The sequence below is a fragment of the Cyclopterus lumpus genome, chromosome 8, assembly GCF_009769545.1.
Source record: "Cyclopterus lumpus isolate fCycLum1 chromosome 8, fCycLum1.pri, whole genome shotgun sequence".
In the NCBI taxonomy this organism is placed as follows: Eukaryota; Metazoa; Chordata; class Actinopteri; order Perciformes; family Cyclopteridae; genus Cyclopterus; species Cyclopterus lumpus.
The window spans coordinates 19,210,967-19,231,635 of NC_046973.1; the positions used below are offsets into that span (position 1 = coordinate 19,210,967).

At 44.2% G+C, this 20,669-nt stretch overlaps 1 protein-coding gene across 1 annotated transcript in view; it reads left to right on the forward strand.

The window, feature by feature from the left end:
• The first annotated feature begins 8,283 nt into the window (after positions 1-8,283).
• The window catches only part of LOC117735670 (BAH and coiled-coil domain-containing protein 1), a 55,907-nt gene continuing 43,521 nt past the window's right edge, over positions 8,284-20,669 (forward strand). Inside the window, exon 1 of the mRNA XM_034540466.1 lies at positions 8,284-8,455. Within this exon, the coding sequence (XP_034396357.1) occupies positions 8,284-8,455 (172 nt within the window). The remainder of the gene's footprint in view (positions 8,456-20,669) is intronic.

A 20,669-nucleotide genomic window follows, 5' to 3' on the forward strand; every position in this document is an offset into this window, starting at 1 on the left:
GAAATGCCCAGACTTGTGTGTGGCACCCTGAACTGATCTACATGATCGCTGCCCAGTTCAGTCATGTGACGCTTATGCAACGTTCCACCAACCTGCAGCTGGGGGGAGAAATCAATCCCACCACAAACCCTCTTTTATGCTCTCAAACAAGAGCTTTTTTAGTTACAACGGCCATCGAAGGTCACATGACCATGGGAGCATCATGCATGAGACAATGATCAATAGGGGTATTTGACTGACCAAAGCTATTAGTTCATCTCATATGTATATTATAATAGCAGTGCCTTGGTATTTGAATGCAACATCACAATACATGCTCATGTACACATCGACATATATAAGACAAATGGGCCTATACAAATGGGTTGGGTTGGCAGATATTCAGATCCGTGACGGCTGGTGAATCGGTATATTGTTTGTATTAGCGTAGAATATCATAAGCAGCCTCCATAACTTTAGAAATGTTGTCACTTCCATTGTGGGCCTGTAGGGCTGCAGGGGGGGAAACATTCCTGGACTCCTGAGGTAATGAGGGGGTTAAAATAGCATGTTAGGTTCCCTGGTTGAACTGGTGAACTTAAAGGTAAAGAAGTGCAAAGGTGGCAGAGGATGTCAGGTTGCAGGTTAATGCAAATGTTTAGATATTGCATACAGCATAGAAAGACAAAAGCAATGCATGCTGAAGCATCATCACTGCAGCACAAGGTCTTTTCCATTTTATCGATTTATTACGTTGTCATGGGCACAACATATACCCTTTTACCCATATAAAATAATAATACTTTTTTATATTTATATACACATTAGTTTGTATTAATTTTTTTTTCTGGCGCTCCATTGGCGCTGCATTGTCCGCCGTCTTCTGTCGGCACTATTGTGAAAGGCGTGAATTATGAGACCTATCTTTGGCCTATTGCTAAAACTGAAACGACTTTCAGCATGCCACCTTTAGCACGAGTTACATCTCGACGATTATTATCTCAAATATGAACACAAATACTTTTGTTGTACTGTGTAGTACTGCGTGGTGAATGAAGATCAGAGTGAATAGAGATCCATATTGCAGCGCCAGCCTGCAGTAGCCTTCTGGTTATGCCATATGCCACAACAATTCAAGCACTTCTGACTTAGCCCCGCCGCACACACACACACACACGCACACACACACACACACACGTCCATCTCCACCTCGATTATGCCAATTCATCTCTGATAAACATACACATATTTCATATTTATTTATTAATATTTTCAAAAAAACTCTCAAAATGCAAGCTGTTGCAAAATGTTAAGTTATGCATAAAAATAAACCATAGTCCATATGTGACTAATTTCAGCTTTATTAATATATCGAGTGATAGCCAATCAGATCATGGGTGCACGCATGACTGCTCACACACGCACACACATACACACACACACACACACACACACACACACACACAGACACACGCACACACAGACACACACACACACAGACACATACACACACACACAGACACACACACACAGACACACACACACACACACACACACACACACACACAGACACACACACACACACACACACACACACACACACACACACACACACGTCAATGATTATCCGTTGTCAACCCGCTCCAAATCATTTCGGTTTCATGACTTGACCAAACTAAACGCATAAAATCCGGTCATGCGTTCACTCGTGATGATTCAATAAAAATTTTAAACAGTAAGATTTTTTTTTTAACATTTATGCAGCTAAATAATGATAAAAATCTACTCAACACTTAAGATGCACGTACAACTAATATCGAGATATTGGGTTTTTTTATTACAATTTGCCTCGTAAAAAAAAAAAATGTTGAGAGAATGAAAATATCACTATTACTTGCGAGATGTTCCGGGTGATCCGCCGTGCTTATAGAGTATTTTATGTGTGGAATAAAGCATATACAATCTGTTCTTAATATCCCAGGGCCCTTTCTCCGGCTGTAGACGTGGGTGGGAGGCACACACTGTCAATCATCAACGCTTCATTGATCAAGGACAATCCTCGTCGTAAAATTGGTCTTTTTCTCAAGAAATCACTCACTCCGTATTAATTATCACTCTTCCTGTGTGTGTGCGTGCACGTGCATGTGTGTGTGTGTGAGAGAGAGAGAGAGAGAGAGTCAGGTAATGCGTGCTCGTGCGCGTGTAGCTAACCTTGGACTGTAGTTCACATTGCATGCACTCACTAGAGAGGAGCCCACGATGAGATGAAATTCCAACACCTTTTGCTCAAATACGAGCTCGTGTTCGTGTAAAGCAACCGGCCCTTTGTGCACGCTCACAAAGCAGGCCAGTGCAAAGTGAGACAATTGTCAGCTTTGGCAAATGGCATTATGGTCCCACCGAGGGCACGGAGAGAAATCCATTCAATTCAGCCCTACGTTAGTGTGTGCGAGTGAAGATAATTCCACTAATATTTCCTATTTCTATTTATTGATTGGGGACTTAGGTGAAAATGTTCATTCTTAACATCGAGCCAGTTTCGTCGGTTTCATCTGCCCAAAGACACATAAATCAAATTATAAAAATACTGAATACATTGTATTTATGTCAGGCCATTTGAAGAGTTTAAAAAATAAAATCTACTAAATCTTACGTATGGGGTAAGGGGTCACAAACACACACAAACACACACACACACAAATGTGTTCATGATTTACCATTCATATTTGTTTTGTGGTCGTGAGTATTAATAGCCTCGTTGTATATTTTATTTCCCTGTGATCTGACAGTTAAATAAAACATTTGCCCAATATTGTTTTTGTTGCAGTGTAAACAACGATACGAAATGTGACACGTGTTAGTTTAAATGCAGTTGAAAAATCAGAAAGTAAAGAAAAAAAAAAAAGAAAAAAAAAAAAAAAGAAAACAAGACGAAAAGTAAATGAGGACAATTATCTCCTTTTTATTATTATTACAAAGCAAACATAACATTTTAGGCTAGTGTAGCCTTGAGCGATCAGACAGAGGCAGCTAGTTAATCACCCAAAGAACCCAGGGAGCCCCCCCAGAAGTAGCCTGTTTTCAGAAGAAGAAGAAAAAAACGTGATAGAATCAAATGAAGTTAAATGGCTACATTGTAGGCCACTGACATTGTAAACATACGTTGGTTGCAACACATTTATGGTCATCTATAATTCACCGACAGGCCAGACCACAACTATTGCAAACAGCATGCGATGTGTCCACCCGATTAACTCAAAAGTCAATTTTGATTTCAAACAAATTACTTTTTCATAACAGCACTAAAACCCCCACGACGACAAACCTCACGCGGCCACACTTTAAAAAACGGCGAGAGGCTCCAATGCAGATTTTGCTCCATTGAAGCGGACTTCGGCGGGGCGACCATCCACAAAGCGAGCTCTCTTTCTCTCGCTCCTCTCGCCCTCACGTGCAGCCTTTCACCTGCATTGTTCACAGGTTCTCGTGTTCACGTGTGTTCATAACTTTTCATAATCATTAGGCATCGCCGGTCCACATTTATCCGAAAACTAACCTCGATTATTCTAAATATCCAACATATAATTCCCCCTCTCTCTGCAGTAGCTTATTCCCTTTGATTCACGCTTGACTCATATGGCTTCAGGGCCAATGGGAGTCCGCCTCTGGGGCGCCTTGAAACCGCCTCGTTTTATCCCCTTTCATCATCTAACCCGGGACGCCTTGAAACCGCAGGGCCAGTTATTGCCTCTTTTTTTTTTTTTTTTTTCAGACGGCCCAATGCGGACTGGCCAACAGCCAATCAGAGTCTTGTTTACACTCCGTGACTGACAATGCTCTGGCGCCGCGCCAGCCAATCAGAAGCATGCAGACAAGCAGGGATTCATTTAGGATAATGTAATAAGCGAAGTCCACAGTAATAACATGAAATAAATATTGTAATTACTGTCTTGTCTGCATGATAAAAAGCCTCAAGTGGCTCTAAAGAAGGAAAAACACAACAGTGAATGTTTGATGTTCATAAACGCCCTGAATTGAAAGCAACATGCTTGTTTTGTATTTTTTTTTATATTTATAATTATCTAATGGATGTTTATTGACAAATGAAAAACACATAGCTACTTTAATTAATTGTATGTTGCAAAATATAACTTGTTCAGCTATGGGACTGTTTTTTCTTTCTTTAAAAAAAAAAAAAATCACTAAATAAATTCCTATGTTGTATATAGTATCAATATGTTCCAATACTTTGCTATTTATGATGTGCTTGAATCTCAAAAGCATATATAAAAGATGCAAACATGTTTTAGTTAAATTTGGATCTTTTATAGAAAACACATACTGCACCTCTAAAGAGCAGGCCTATTTGGTTTTACATTATTTACATTATGATGACCATTTATATTTGTATACAGCTCTTTGTATATGTCATACAGGCAGGGTAGTGTGCATATGTTTGATTCAAATACATTTGGAGCATTATCCAAGTGAATTGCAATTCTGTCATTTTCATATGTATGTGTATACACACATATGTTACAGTATCAGTAGCTGTAGACCTTTTATTAGGCCCTGTTCATTTGAAGCTGCGCTCGTGCTGCACTGAGCTCTTTTCTACGTCATTTGAACCATCCCGTGCTTTAAATCTGGCGCTCCTCTCTCTGTTTAGCATTGCCAGTCACCACACCATTGGCCTTCGCTGCCGGCCAATCAGAACCCCCCGTATCTCCGGGCGGGCGGCACGAGCTAATTAACATGCAGGTATCCGACCAATGGGAGGCGTGTTTACCCTTCCCAGAGACGCGAGGTACGCAGTTGCACCAGGAGAGAAACCGCCGCTCCGAGATCCGAGCCACGATCCAGCCAGGCCGGAAGCCCTAGTCCCACTGCTTCCATAGACCGAACCAGCAGGCTACTGCACAGCCTCAGATGGAGGGGATATTGTAGGGTTTCACTCTAGCCACATGGTTCATTTCAGATTTTGATTTTAAATGGGCGTCGCACTTGGCCTTGCTCCTTGCCACCCTGTGTTTTGTGATCACATAATTTATTGTTATGCAAGGATTTAACATACCAGTAAGTAGTCATTTTATATTTTTTTTAAATGAATAAAATATTTTACGGTCTGTGTCTTCGTTGTGAGATGGCAGAGGCTGTATATGCTGGTCCAAAATGCTATATGTGACATGCTGCTCGTTATTCACAGTGCAGTGCTATAATTTACAAAATAACATAACAGGATGTGTGAGGTGTATCCTACGTGGAATTAATCGATGATTTAATGCATTGGGTTGACAAAAATAATAATAAATGACCTTTATATTGTTATGATTAAATATTATTATTGCTACTGTTGCGGTTTCTAATATATTTATTATTATTTATGTTAATAGTTTAATTATATTTGGGAGCTGGGAGAATTTTTGCAATTACGTGAACTATTTAATTATTTATCGACGACTAATTTGCATGCTGTTTTGTTTTTTTAATTAACCTACAACCGTACGGGCTATTTTTTGCAATTGGCCAATATTTAAGAGCATTAAATATATTGTTTAAAACATTTTTTTTTAGGTTATAGCCCTTTTTATGAACCCGTCGGTGGGGTTGCGGATTGTGTTTTCGGTCCGGTTGCAGTCAGCTCTGAACGGATGTTTCGCGTTGAGAGAACCGGAGACGTGTTTCCAACCCGGCCGCCTGACGTGCGCCCCATGCCCGCCTCTCAGAGCGATCCGACCTACACAGCGTAATTTGATTTATTATCTGCGTTCCTACTTTCGATTGGATTCCTTAAATGCAATTGACAGATGCTTAATTAATTGCATTAGTGGCGTCGATCATTTAAACGGCAAAAAAAATAAAAAATACACACACAATTTTACCGTATATTGTTCGAAGGGGATTTGCCACATCGGACGCTGGCATGAAAGGAAAAAATATAAAAAATATACAACCGCGTGTGTTTAACGTGAATTCACGCGAATGTACATTTTTTTTTGAACGTTTCACAACGTGTAGCTACGTGTTCACGGTGCCGGTGGTGTTGACTCGTTTCACTCCGGAGTGAAGCTGAATGCAACAGCATGGCGAGGGGGAAGGTAATGGCTGACTGCAGGAGCACCCCTCTCAGTGCGGAGACAAAGGCAGTCCTGCTGACGGGCGGCCATTCACCTTGGAGCTCCACACGGTCTTCAGACTGGAGACTCTCGCTATCGCGTGTGCAACTGAAAGGCGACTTCCACGTTTACAAGTCAAAAGAACCCACGTTGCATTAGCACAGCAAGCCTCGATGGCTGAGGTTGGAGTCTCGGTATACCTTCGTCTGGAAGGCTTTTATTGTTGTTGATGTGGCACTGAATATTGAGGTCTCGACTGTAACTCATGGGGAGATACTAGTGCCGAGAGGGAAATCACATATGTGATATGACCCTCTTACATATTGTACAATTTAAATTTTTTTCCTTCTTTGTTTTTTATAATTTAATATCTGCTTTTATTTTTGCTGGGTACTCCCATGCAACGCCCTCCAGAAAAAAAACCCCACATTGAGGTGATTGAATGTAAAGCTAAACATATAGTCTACTGTACTGAAAAAAATCAGTCCTCTGAGGTTGATTTATTTATTTATTTTTCTAATTTGGACCTATAAAATTAAAATTGCCTTCTGGTTGCCTGCTTTGTTTTTAATTGCTCACAGCCATCACTGAGGCACATGAAATAAGCTGTCACGTTTAGATGATTGTTGTAAAGACAAAAAAAACGTATCTTTTTAACAGTGAGATTTAATTTTTATTGATTTGAATGTGTTTTTCTTCCTTCTTCTGTCTCCCCATCTCGACTACATCATGTTATTTTTGTGGTATGGCTGAGGATGTAGCCTATAATGTATTTACAACTACATTTGATTACCTGACCTGAAATAGGTCAAGGTAGATGAAGACAGTGAGAGTGCAGTTATTCACACACACACACACACATACACACTCACACACACACACACCTACACACACACACACACACACACAGTCCATGTCTTCCAGGAGCTGATGCATCTCTCTTATGGAGCGGTATTTAATTATTTTCTTCTTTTATAAATTGTGCCCCTTTTATTTATGATTTGTTTCTAAAGTTTATAAACTGGCAGTGCAGGAATTCCTTCTTGTGCAAATTGGTCATGCATGATGCATTTTTTTTTTTTGCAATTGCCAGTTTCATGTTAAAATTGGTTACTTTGTAGTTTGCAGATGGTGCAAAATATATTCTAATTAGGACGCTTTAAAAAAAAAAAAATGTAGATCACTGTAGTGCAAAATGTGAAAATAGTGTGAGGTGTAATGAGAGCTGCAGGTTATGGAGGCAGAGCAACGCCTGTCTCAATCCGAGACAATAGGACGAGCAGAAGGCAGCCAGCGTTGTTCACCTTGAGATGAAGGCTTCCATCACGTTAACCCACCCAAACAACACATTACCTCCTCCAACATAGAGCTATGAGGCGTTTGTAGAGTGTTGCAGCAATCACAATTTCATTAATATATATAAATATATAGATATATATTATATATCTATATATGTCATGGTAATAAGCTTCCCATGGTTTTTGGGGTGACAGCTGGCAACTGCTGACGTGGTTGTCGAATGAAATTGTTTGAATACAATATTGTAGGATATGAGCATTGTTGAGAAGAATACACATATATATCTATATATAGATATATATCTGACTGTCAGTCTGCTAGTCGTGCCCGTGTCTGTGGAATATAAAGTGCTCTTCTCCATATGATGCATATTAGGCCTATAGGCTACCCCAGCCAGGCTGATCAATACAGGCTCGGTGGGCTTCTGGACGCCTCGCTGGTTCGTTTCTATCCGCGCTGACCTTCTTTTACGCCATCAATTTGAGGTAGAAATGGGTTATTTATTCCAGCATACATGCAAGAGGAGCCTTGATATATGACAGAAGGGTATCACGGTGAAATGCGCCGGAGCGGTGCTCATGATTTGTTTTCTCTTACATTTCTTTTTTTTACTGCACTGTCAGTCTTTTTTTGTGTGTGTGTGCATCGTGTCATTTCTTCATCGGGGCTTCCCGTTTTGTTTTCTTCCTTTCCTCGATAATGACAATTGCTCTGCTGTTTTTTCTCCCGTTGACAGAAAAGATGATCGGGGGCTCCGTTTTTGGCTGGGGAAGCCTGCGATCGACTGAATGCAACACATAGGATCTGAAGGAAAGGATTATTATATGGGTTGCATTTGATTTTCCTGACCTGCCCTATCCGGATTTCGGATTACTCAACATTCTTCGGAATGGAAGGACGGGATTTCGCTGCTCCGGCGCACCTCCTCTCAGAGCGGGGCACCCTGGTGCACCGAGCCGCCTCTCGGATCGCTCCCTCGGGCCACGGCTCTGTACAGCACGGCGGTCACTTCACGCCGGGGAAATACTACCCGTCGCACATACCGATGGCTCCCCACTCAGGTCAGTCGAACATGCGCGGAGGGTTTTCAACTGGAGCGACGACATTATGTTGTTTTCACCAATATGCATCTACCTTAAAGCTGGCTGTGGTTTCAAATGCTCTTTTCATAATGCATGCGCCATAACGCATGTGCATTTATCAATGTGAGGTTATAGGAGGTGGCCTCTGTGTGTGTGTGTTTGTGGCAAAGCAGATGATGCATTTGCACCCAAAGAGAAGAATAGATCGAGGCTTTGTGTGTTACAGTAAACGGCTGTTGACGAGAGTTTCCCTATTCAAACATCAGCTAATAAATCAGCTGGAATTTGATTAAGGCGATCAGGAATTTGGATTAAGCTGAATCAACATTCGTAGCTTAAATATATCGACGGCAAGAAAGACATCTTAGCTATTTGATAAGTTAGGTAAATGCCACGGTATTTAAAAATGGCATTTGGGAGATCTCTTTCAGTTTGCACGTATAGAAGTTGGACTGAGCTCACACTGGTTTCCCACTGGCTCTGGGGCTGAATCTGAAATGAGATTGTGTCACTTCACGTTAAATTGATAAGTGTCACACCAGTGCAATCGCTCAACCCCCCCCCCCCCCCCCCCCCCCACACACACACACAAAAAAAAAAAGAAAACCCAGGGCCATACCTAGAGCCATATAGCAAATGATAAAGCTGGCTGAGCAGGTCTGCCTGGGTTTCCAGTGTATGGCTGGTGGTTGTAGGAAGAAGAGCCACAGGAGAGAAATCCTCCTTCTCGATTGGGCTTCGACGTGTCGAAGTGCAAATGTGTTCACGGTGCATGTATCAGGTTTAACAAGTGACGTGGATGTCTTGTGTCCAAATGTGCACCTTTAACATCAATAGGCCACACAGATCTGGGTCCAATACACAATTCAACTCCAAGACAGCTGAACAAGAATAATCTATCACAGCTGATATATTTTTGTAAAGTATGTGTGGACACGTGTACCACGAACCTCCAAAACACAAAACCGTGATGCTTGTAGTGTTGCACTTTGGATATTTAGTCAATATATGCGCCAGCTCATATGGTATTGGATTTAATGAAATATATAACAGTTGTAATGTTGAAAAGACAACAATATTTATTCCACAATATGTGGTTTGCTTTTTTGGTTTTCTCCAGCAAAGTAAAACATTTGAATAAGTCACAACAGTGGTGTATGAATTGTCCTGACCGACATGTTAATGTGGCTTTTTTAAAAACACAGGTGTATGATATCGTGGGTCACATGGAAAGCATGAACATTTAGCCCTTTAAAGTTATGTCATGTAACGTATCAGCTGACATGAGATGGGTTCAGTGTCGGTGGTCGTTGAATGCAGCATCAAAGTCACCACGGACATTTCTTTTATGTATTCTGCGTTCCATTTTGTTTATTTGTTTTTTATTGAACTCTTCTACCATACAGAGGCAATATTGTGGGAGGCCAACCAAATAGTTTTTTATTTTTTTTCAAATTCCTCGTGTTTTTATAAAGATTCAGAATTCAATTGCAAAATCATGCTAAACATGAGCTTTAATTAGTCATTCAGGAGAATTCATGGGCACTGTTCACCATTCATCTCTCACCATTCATGCTTGCTTTTGGCAGTACGCGCACACACACACACACACACACACACACACACACACACACACACACGCACACACACACACACAGAGCCTGCATCTGTATGTTTATTTTCTTCTCCTGAATGTTTTGAGAGCATGAAGAGCAGCGCTGCCTACAGGGTACAGGTGCTCCCCCAACCCGATTGGGTGTTCCTGTTGTATTATTGTGCAACACGGAGACCAACCCTCCAAATGTCATCACCGTTCGATGAGCAGCAAAAAAACAGATGGCCGTGACTCGAGAGAAGTCTATCTAATATCCTCAAGATCTAAAAAATCACTTAATTCTTTATATTTCAGGTACTTTATTGAATTAACATGCAGAATCATTTGAGTTCACATTATATCTTAATCCCCTCTAGGCGCTTGTAATATTATTTTGTGATTGTGCTCTGCTGATGTACCATCGTTGATTTATTATCTTAATAATATTTGAAAATGTCAAGCGTATAATAATGCAAATTGACGGATGAGAAATGAAGCATAATTCACACATTCATATATATTTTTTTAAATGGCAATTCGTCAAAACAGCACACAAAGCAAATTTGACACAAGAAACAAAAAAACATGCAATTATTTTCATTACTTAACGTTAAGTCTAGATAGTTAAATAGTGATACAGTTCAAAATCCAAATCAATCAAAGAATACAGCAAAAATATATTTAGCGCTTAATTTATTCTCAGTTAAAGTGAATTAAATCTGTATTTCTTTTCAGCCAGTTTAGCCAAATGAACACAGGGCAGTCCTAATATGGACGGGCGGTCAAACTGACCAAACTGCCCCCCCGACGGCTGCTCGTCTTGACGGGGCAGCTCATTAGTGTCCCTTCAAGTGTCCCGTATGCTAGCAACATTAGCACAACTGAGCATATTGTTTGCCGAGTGTGTTGGATCCCTTCAGTTTCCTCTGCACTTTCCCCCCGGGGACCAACGTGCACACTGGTTCACATGAAATACTTTACAAAGAGCATGAATATTTCAGGGTTGATGTAAAAATTTGCAGAGGTATTTATTGTGAGGGCTCCCTTCACCCTCGCTGCTGAAAAGAGTGATGGCGGTTGCAACACCCTGCCTTGGCATTGTTCCTCGCCGGGTTACAGAGTTACACCGTATTTTGAGAGGAATCATCCGCTCTTTCTTACAGACCCACGTTCCTTCCTTCTTCCTCAATGAAAGCGTGTTAACTTGGAACCGGTAGAGATTCTGGACGGTGTGCATTTGCCTCCGTCCATCTCCATCTACTACGAGCCGGTCATTTCGTAATGCATGTCAGGTGGTCCATTCATAGTTCGCGTCTTGCACTGTGTCCTGGCAATGTGACATACAGGAGCAACTTCTCTTTGTGTGTTTGCCGATACGCCGAGACAAAGACCTACACACTCATCTAACGCATTTGAATTCAGCCAGTCCATTAACAAGGACTTTGAAATAGTAATTTGGCTCCGGCGCAGAGTTGGAGTCGCTCTTCACTTGGCTGTGAGGCCTGGATTCAGATGTTGGATAGTGTCAAAGCAGGAGACACAGCGGAGCTGTCTTTACTGCTGGTATTTATGGCTGGGGGCTCATCTTCCAGCCATATTGTTCTGATCAGTGTGCTCTGGCTGAGGTGTGGCTGTGTGAAAGCAGCGGGGATTCAGAGGCTGTCCACGGCTGAGCTCTGCTCTAAACACCCCATGTAATCGAAGGTCATATTTGTGTCATCTCGCTGGCTCGGCCTCCCTTTCCTTTACATCTCTCCTGTCTCCCTTTCCATAAGCCGTTTCCTCTCTCTCTCTCTCTCCTCCCCTCTATTTCTCCGGCTTCTTTCTTTCCAGCAGGAAGACACTTGTGTCTGGGAAGCGGTGGTCTTCCTGCCACCTCTGTTTTAGCCAGCCTCCCCTGCCCCGGGCCATTGTTGCAGATCCCAGCTTTGTGTGTGTTTTTACGGCTGCTGTTAAAGATAAAAAAAACAGTCCCTTCCACCCTTTTTATTGTTTTCTGGTAGGATGTCCCTGTCATTCCCTTGGTTTTTATGTCCTAGCTGGATATCCGAGAAGCTTCCCCCTTCAAAGGTTAGCAATGCCGTCTGCCTTCTCCCATTTTTTTTCTCCAAAGGGGAATAAATAACTTTACTGAGACTTTTATTGAAGGTCTCATTGCTGGAATATCCCATGGGTCTGTGGTTGTTGAGAAGACGCTTCAAAGACAAACACAGGTGTTTGGTGGAGTTAGCAAAGGGCTGGTTACAACCAGGGTCTTTAAAAGAATAAACCTAAGTGAGTGTTTGTGAGAACAGTGGCTTCTTCTTCTCAACCTTGTAGCTCTGGTCTAGAGAACACTCACAGTTCGTCCTTGTCTTCCCTATAGATGCTAAAGACGAAAGATAATGTGCAAAAAAATCAAAAGGTCCTTAGCGATATCCCAAACTTATAGAGAATAACTTAAATAATGAGAGGATTTTACTGAGCATATATATCGGCCCAGATGTGTGCAGTGGACATTTGGTGAAACGGTTTCCAGAGGCGAGCCTTACCTGAGTGAAAACAAAATGTATAATTTGATTTACCCGTGTTAAATATTACATTAAAAAAGCTGTTTGTATCCTGGAGCCAGAGTGGAAGTGCATTGACAGGATGTGGGTGTCAGGCCAAGTGCCATTTGACTAAGGCCTCGCACACTCCCTCCCTCTTTCGCCCCGGCTCTGAAAAAAAAAAAACCTGAGAGAGAACCTTGGACTGTTGTCAGGCTCGTTTGTGTATTGTTGTGAGATGACACGGTTCAGACGCGATGTCACAGCAGTCCCCCTGAATGGTGGAGGTGTTAGTTGGCATCCTACACCTGGCTGAAATAGCACCTTGCCCGGTGCTGCCGCCATCTGTCCCCTTCCCCTGATGCTCCCACTGGAAGCCCCGAATGACTTGCAAGGGCAGTCGGCTGCTTTGAAAGGGTAATAAGTCCCTTGCATATTTCCAAATACCTTTCGGTTGGAGTAGAACGCTCACGCCATGTTTATGTCATTTAAACTCTGCCTTTTTGTTGTTGCCGCTATAGATCGTCACACCATGGTGTCCAATAACCAGTCGTCAACAATAAGTAACAGCAATCTGGAATTCATTTCACTCCGGTTACTTGAGTGATCAACGCAATGAGTGATTTCATAATTTTTTCTTTTTAAAAGTACAAAAATTAAACTGTCCACACAAAACAAAGGCTACGGTTGAGCGGTCCTGGCTTTTGCAAGAGGAATTTGGGTAGCGAGTGGCCATGCTGCTCCTGAGACGGGGCTCTTCAAACAGACCGCCACCCACCCGCTCTACACCGTGTGGCAGGGTGCCACAGAGCCCTCGCCTGGAGCACGGGGCGTGTACACAGGGCAAACACAAAGGGGACCCACGGGTGAGAGTGACGGGCAGGGTAATACCTTCCTGTATTAGATTTCAAAAACCTTCCCGGCTATTTTTACACTCGAAGTCTTTGGAAGTCTTTTGTTCACTTCCCATGACGAACACAAGCGCTCAAACACACACACACACACACACACACACACAAAATAAATAAAATAAAATAGCTGGACTGAAAATGTATTCTTGAAAGATTAAATAGACTGATACATTCGCCCCAAAGTCAACCGCTGCTGTTTTGTTTGTGATTTGGATCTCAGTCTTTGGCTCTTTCTCTCTCTTGCTTTCTGTCTCCCCTCTCTCGTTCCCAAACCTCTCGTTCTCCCCCTCCCTTCGGGCCAGTATCGGGCTGCCTCTCATCGGGCAGCACCAGGCCCACCTCCGCGCACGGCTGTATTGCGTGTGACAGCTGTTAGACATTATTAACGGCTCAAGCAGAAAATCCAGATTACTTGTTTTTTAATTTAAATGTTATTATTGTAATCGTCCAGTGAAAAGAACAAAAAAAAAAGGTCCGTTGCCCTATTGTTGTTTGCAGATTTGTGGTCAGTGACAATAGTGTAGGAGCGTGTGTGTGGTTGTGTTTGGGTGGGTGTTTTTTCTTCTTCTTCTTTCCGTGTGTGCGCTTGGCTGTGTTCTCCAGACACCCCCCCCCACACCCTCCTCCTCCCTCCTGCCCCCACCCGCCCACTTGAGCCGAGGCACCCTGCGGTTGGCTGTGAGGCCCAGACAGGTGCATTGTTAACCCTCTAACGTCTGAGTCTGTCCCTTCTAGATCTTCCGCCCGTGCTCCTGGCAGGATTTCACGCTCATGATTGTGTAGCGTTCCCACTTTTTTTTGAACTGTGCACTTTTTCTCTGCACATAAAAAAAAAAAAGAAATCACAATTCTTCATCTGTCAGATGGCAGTTTGGCTACAGGCGGCAAGTCCAGTTTCAAAATTCCACAATTCTTTGCATCACTAGCATGTTGGTGATGACAGTTTAACAACTCTGAAGTTGATCCAGTACAGAAAACTTTATTTTTGTCATATTTTCTGCATAATGGGCTTCCCCATTCCAAAGAGCTGACTATGATCCATACATTTAGACGGTATTGGGTGGAGATGCAGGACTGAGAGCAGATACAACTCAAATATGGCCCAGCGGGCAGTGGTGACACGGTAGCAAACAATGAAGTGTGCTCCTAAATATATGCAGAGATTTGCCATTAAATATACATGCAGCATGCCTCTCAAGGATGTGTCAGCCCTTTTGTGGGGAAAAAAAACAAAGATTAGCATCAGGAATTCCATTTTAATAAGTCTCCTGGGACCGTCCAACCAGCTGCCTGGTCCTCAATCCGACGGGAACTTGTTGCTCTCACTCTTTCTCATTTATTTGGTCTCTTTCTCTCTTGCGTGGATTTCCCGTGCTTCCTTCTGACATTTATTAGTAAAAAAAAAAAAAAAAAGAAAAGAAAAAAGGCTCTCTCCCTGCCCCGTCCATTTTATTTGCCAAATTTGTTTTACACCACAAATTCTTTCTGTCTCTCTTTGATCATCCATGTTAAGATACACACACACACCCACACACACACACACCCTTCTCTTGTATATTATTTGTCCATGTTTTCTCAAGTGCACGTCCCTCTCTGCCCTCTTTCTACAGTGTGTTCAGCGACCACTAGGCTACACTGCCTCCTCTCTCTGTATGTGTCCTGAGGATATGGGGCAAATGACTGGCTCCTCAGCAACAGATGTGTGTTTGTCTGCTGGTGCTGTATGCATTAGCCTTCTCTGCTTGCCACGCACGCCCGGCCACTGACCTGCCCTCTGGTGGATGTGGGGGAGGGGACTGAGAGAGTTTGTGTCTGTGCACACGAGAAAGAGACAGACAGGCCAAGGGGAAAGGGAGGAGAGCAACAGGGAGAGTAGATGCACACTGTCACATGCTGTCATACACTTACTGGTGCATTGCAAGCAGACACACACACACACACACACACACACACAAAGACACAGACACGCGCACAAACACTGGGCACGTCATACACACTCGCACATCTCGCTTCCCAGGAGGCCGTGGGGCCAGTGGGACAGAGCGAGCTTGAGAGTCTGGTTCGTCTGTTTACATCTAATTATAGAAACGGGACTATTTCTGCAACCGCTGCTCCAGCTTTTTTTATATTCTTACGAGAGAGAGAGAGGGCGAGAGCGATGTGAGAGCGAGGGAGAGGGAGAGAAGTGAGAGCGAGGGAGGAGAGGAAAAAAAACAAAGCTTTGACAAGCCTTTTCTCACAATGGTGAACGGTTATCTCATCCCCTCAGCGCTGCTACAGTCTGCAGGCTCTCAGTACAGTACAACAGCAGGCGGAGGGGGAGGGGCAGAGTGTCTTGTATCGTATTCTCTCATCCTCATGTAACATGAATGTGCAAATTTACGAGAAGCGAGCAAAAGGCACACGAGGCGATATATTTTCCCCATTAGTCTCGCTGATGCATTCGGTTCGCAATAAGAAAAGCAAAAAGAGAATCATTTCTTCACCCCCGTCCTGTGGGCTCCCACTTCGACCTGGCAGAAAGCGCTGTCTATCACGATAGTCAAAAACAAAAGGAAGAAAGAGTGTATGTTAGGAATTAGCGTTGTATAAAATGTATATAGTGTTAAAGAGAGTAGTTAATCCTCAAGTTTGGAGGCGGATATCCAGCTGAGCGGCTGTTGTTAGCCGGTGGGGCCTGGAGGGGGGGAAGCTGACGGCCTTGTCGGCCCTCCTGGGGTTGCCAGGTGAGAGCCAGATCAGGAGGGCCGGGTTGGACCTTTGGGTCTGGGCCAGACAGGTTGCAGCTTCATGCAGGTGCTTTCATAAAGAGCCCCCGAGGCCTAATGCTCAGCCCAATGAATGCAACCTGAGCCAGGTGCTCCCCAACCCCCATCCAAATGCACGAACCGCTCCATAATGGAAATGTGTGCTTGCATACACAACCCACCGCCACCCAGTCTACCCCTTTTATTCTGAGACGTGGCAGGTAAATTAATTGTCCGGGAGTATGTAACGTATATGCAGAGATAAAGGCGCGCTGTCTGGCCGAGGCGTAGCGTAACGGCCATAATGATGGCTCTATTGTGTTGATGTTGAGGGGGGTAGTTAGCGGCACAGCCAGCAGGGCCCTTGCTGGAGTGCTGGATAGTCTCTGATTAATAGCGGGGAATGCTTTGAAGTGACACCCAAGTGCACCGGCTCACAGGCTAATAGCAATACCATCAGTATAGGGTGAGCTCCCTCTTCCTCAGTCTTCATTAGCTCACGTTTCCCCAGCGCCATCTAGCCACCCTCCCCTCGCACGCCCGCCTCATCTACAGAGAGAGAGAGAGAGAGAGAGAGCCTTTAGGATGCTCTCAGCTTATTTATTTTTTTACATTTTTTTCGCAATTGTTTCATGATTTCGCTGTCGTTTCTCTCTGTCACGTTTGGTAAAATAGGAGACATTCTTTCATTCAAGGTGGCGGGGGAGGGAAGGCAGGGAGAAGGTCTTTAGTCACAGAGCTCCGCTGCATAGGTGAACTGTGGCACCGCCTAAAGACTCGTGGGATTGATGTGGCACGGTTGGGGACTATTCCCAGGATCCATTTTGAGCTCCCGTACTGACGGATGAGCTACAGCTGTGTGTGTGTGTGTGTGTGTGTGTGTGTGTGTGTGTGTGTGTGTGTGTGTGTGTGTGTGTGTGTGTGTGTGTGGGTGGGGGTGAGCAAGCAGAAGCGAGATGCAGGGTTGGGTCTGTCAGCTGTTGGAGTAAAGTAAACTATTAGCCATGGGAGGAGGCAGTGTTTCAAGTGAAGAATTAGAACCACTTCTAATTGCAGTGAGGTTGGGTTATGATTACATGCTGGCTCATGCACTGACAGACCTCTCACTTGGCTCTCAGAACGCTGCTGAAATGGCTGAATGCCTTTTGGTTATACAGCATAATGGGAGGGTGTGTGGACGCACATGTGTGTGTGTGTATGTGCTATGTGTGGGTGGCTGCCTGCCTGTATACAGTATGTGATTAAACTTGCCTTTAAGAGTGGTTTCCTGTGCTTTTTTCGCATGTTTTTGTGAGTTATGCATTTTGCTTACACACGCGTGTGTGCGTGTTTGTGTGCGATATATAACTGAGCTCTGCTTGTTTTCTGAGTGCCTGTCGTTATTTGTGGCGGGGGCAACTTTTTCCTTTCCAAATCAAAACTCAGCTGGCGCAACTGTTTCTGAACAGTGCAGAAGAAAATGTGTTTTTTGTGCTCTCGAAGCTTTTGTCTACGCGCGTGTGTGTCTGTGTGTGTGCGTGCGTGTGCGTGTGCGTGTGCCCACGGGAAAGAGCAATCAAAGGAGCTGTGTGGTGGAGAGATTGTATAAAAGGAGTGAGAGAGAAGAAACGGAGTGGCAGGCAGCTGAGAGGGCAGCGTGTGGGGGTGGACGGGGGGCTGAGGCAGGTGCCTAATTCTACCTCAGCCCTGGGCTTTTTATATTCCATCCATCTCTGTCTTCTCTGCTTCTGCAAGAGGATGTTGGTGGATGCAGTAAATCCACCTGCTGCAATTACAATGTAGATGAGCCGATATATATATATATATATATATATATATATATATATATATATATATATATATATATCTGTGACAGTAATCAGAATAATAAAACACACACACACAAGATAGGATTTATACACAGAACTATTCTGTAAATCTGTTGCATTAGTAATCAGGTAAGGATTTTAAAGAGCTGTGTTCATTTTTCGCCTCATCATTTTAATTACTCATTTTCTGCTCGTGGAACAGCTTGCTCTCAGGTGTGCAGACGCCCACGTTTGCGAGAAGGTGCGGTTTACTCCTTTTTTTTCTTTTTTTTTTCCGGCAAGTGCGGTAAATCACATCACATTCCCAGCATCTGGGATGACAGTTATTGGAGTGTGTCTGCTGTTTCTTCATCAGACCATTTGGCCTGTGTTATATCTCTTTTAACTAGACAGAAGGAATACATACAACGGTTTTCGGTGGGGTCCAGAGAGAGCACTTTGGACACGGAGATGCTGTTCTGCATCCCTGCTGATTACTTCCTGGTTTAGTCATGGGTCACAGAAAGGCTCAACGACTGCGCGGGGGATTTAAAAAATTTTCTTTTTTTTACGAGAAACCTACACGAGGCATTTTCATCCTGAGGGCCTTTGGAGGTTCAGCAGTAGACCGTGGTTGCTCGGGATCATAAATGGACGTGGCACATTCCTAACGCGGTTGTTAGGAAACAAATCAGGGACGTGTGTTCCGTTTATTTTCGGGAATGTGGAAGGTTTGTACCTTCCCGGCTAATGTGTGACAGACCAGTGAAGTATGAGGAGAGAAGTGGTCATCCTCCGCTAACGGGGCATGACCAGACCAGAGTCGTCTGCACACATGGAAACTGGATGGATCAATACCACTGGAATGGTGGAGGTGGAGTAAACTATGCAGCCGAGTGGGAGGGAGAGAACGGTGGGACATACTGGAACATGTGATGCTGCAGATGTCTATTATTTTAGAGAAAGCTAGGAGGTCCGGAATGACACTTTTTATTTGTATTTCTTGGGTGGGATGTTGGTGCATGTGTGTGTAAATGTGTGTATCCCCATCTGACCGATCTCATTTCAGAAAGTGGAGCTGCTTTGATGATCAATACTAACACACTGTCTGCACAAGTACACACACAAACACACACTCACTTTTAAGCTCACTGTCTCATCTGTCAGTTGACAGAGTTTGTCTCCCGCTTCGTGGCTTCTCTTTCCAAGCCAAGCAGATGGTGAACATTCAGAATGAAAGCAGATCCTAAGTCCCTTTTGGATCTTCATCAATTCGTCCGTCTCTGGGACCGTCCTGCACGGGGGCTCACGTTTCTCGGCCTCCTCCAATCCCCAACAAGGGCGCAGCCGCTGCCTACCTTCCCCCCCCCCCCACCCCCCTGCCACACATGTCCAGTTTAACGGCAGCGCTTTTTTAATCAATAACAACGTTCCGCAGTCACTCAAACAAAACGCCGGAGCTCAACAAGCTGTCAGTTGGGCCCCCCTTTGCTCGCTCCTTTTTGCTCCCTAGCAACTCAGCAGATCACCTCCAAACCCAGCGGGGGTGCCTCTCTGCGCTCTGCTCTGTCACATCCTCACCCGCCGCGTTGCCCCCTACTGGGTGCGCCGAGCAAACGCTCCGAAGAGCTCATTTTTTCCGTCGTCTTGTCTGTCCCGCTTACCTGTAGCACCCGTGCTGCATCACCCAGCCACTCTGCCCTGCCTGTTTTTTTTATGTGACAGCGTGAGCAGGATTTATACCAGCACACATGCTTGGACCCTTTAACAGGGCTGGTTTTGAAGGCTTTGAAGCCCGCACCAGTCCTAACTGTAAGTGATTTTTACGAGACGTGTTTCTGTGCCAGTCAGGCAGGCCGCTGCGCCACAACCAGATTGGGGGGGGGGGGGGGAGTGCCATTCCAGCACACACCATCTGGGAGACAGTGTGCGTTCTTCTGTGTGTGTGTGTGTGTGTGTGCACATGTGTTTCTGTAGGTGTGTGTCTGCGTGCATGGAGAAGGGTGGTTAGCGCAGGGTTTGACTATTTGAGGGAGGCCTCATACCGCCCCTGCCTGCGTCCACTGATTTATGAGCTTGTGAAGGAAATCTCCCATTTGTCACTTTTCATCTCTTTTCTCCACGTCATCCTTTTTTTCTCTCTCTCTCTCTCTCTCTCTCTCTCTCTCTCTCTCTTTTTCTCTCTCCCTCTTGCGATGGAATTGAGCTTTTCCCCAAACTTCCACCGCTTCCAGAGAAGGTGGAGGAAGCTGCTTTCTTTCCACGTCTTGTTAAAACCATGTTGAACTAAACGGTTCTCTTAGCGGATATGTTTTAGTCAATATTCGCAGGTGCTGTTGACATGCCACCGTAATGTATTTTGTTTGTGCTAAGGATGCTGGTCAGTAGGCAGTGTATACTTTCTGCCTTTAAATAATTTAACGCTCTTGCTGTTCCCACTGTACTGTGGTTTGAGCATTATTGTAGGAAACAGTGTGTGTGTGTGTGTGTGTGGGGGGGGGGGGGGGGGGGGGGGGTGTAAGTGAGCCTTACCCAGCGCCTTACCCAGCCTTCAGGTCAGTCGCAAAGTTTGGTGACAGCATCGTGCACGGTTAGGACGCGACGGTGACGACACAATCCGTCCACG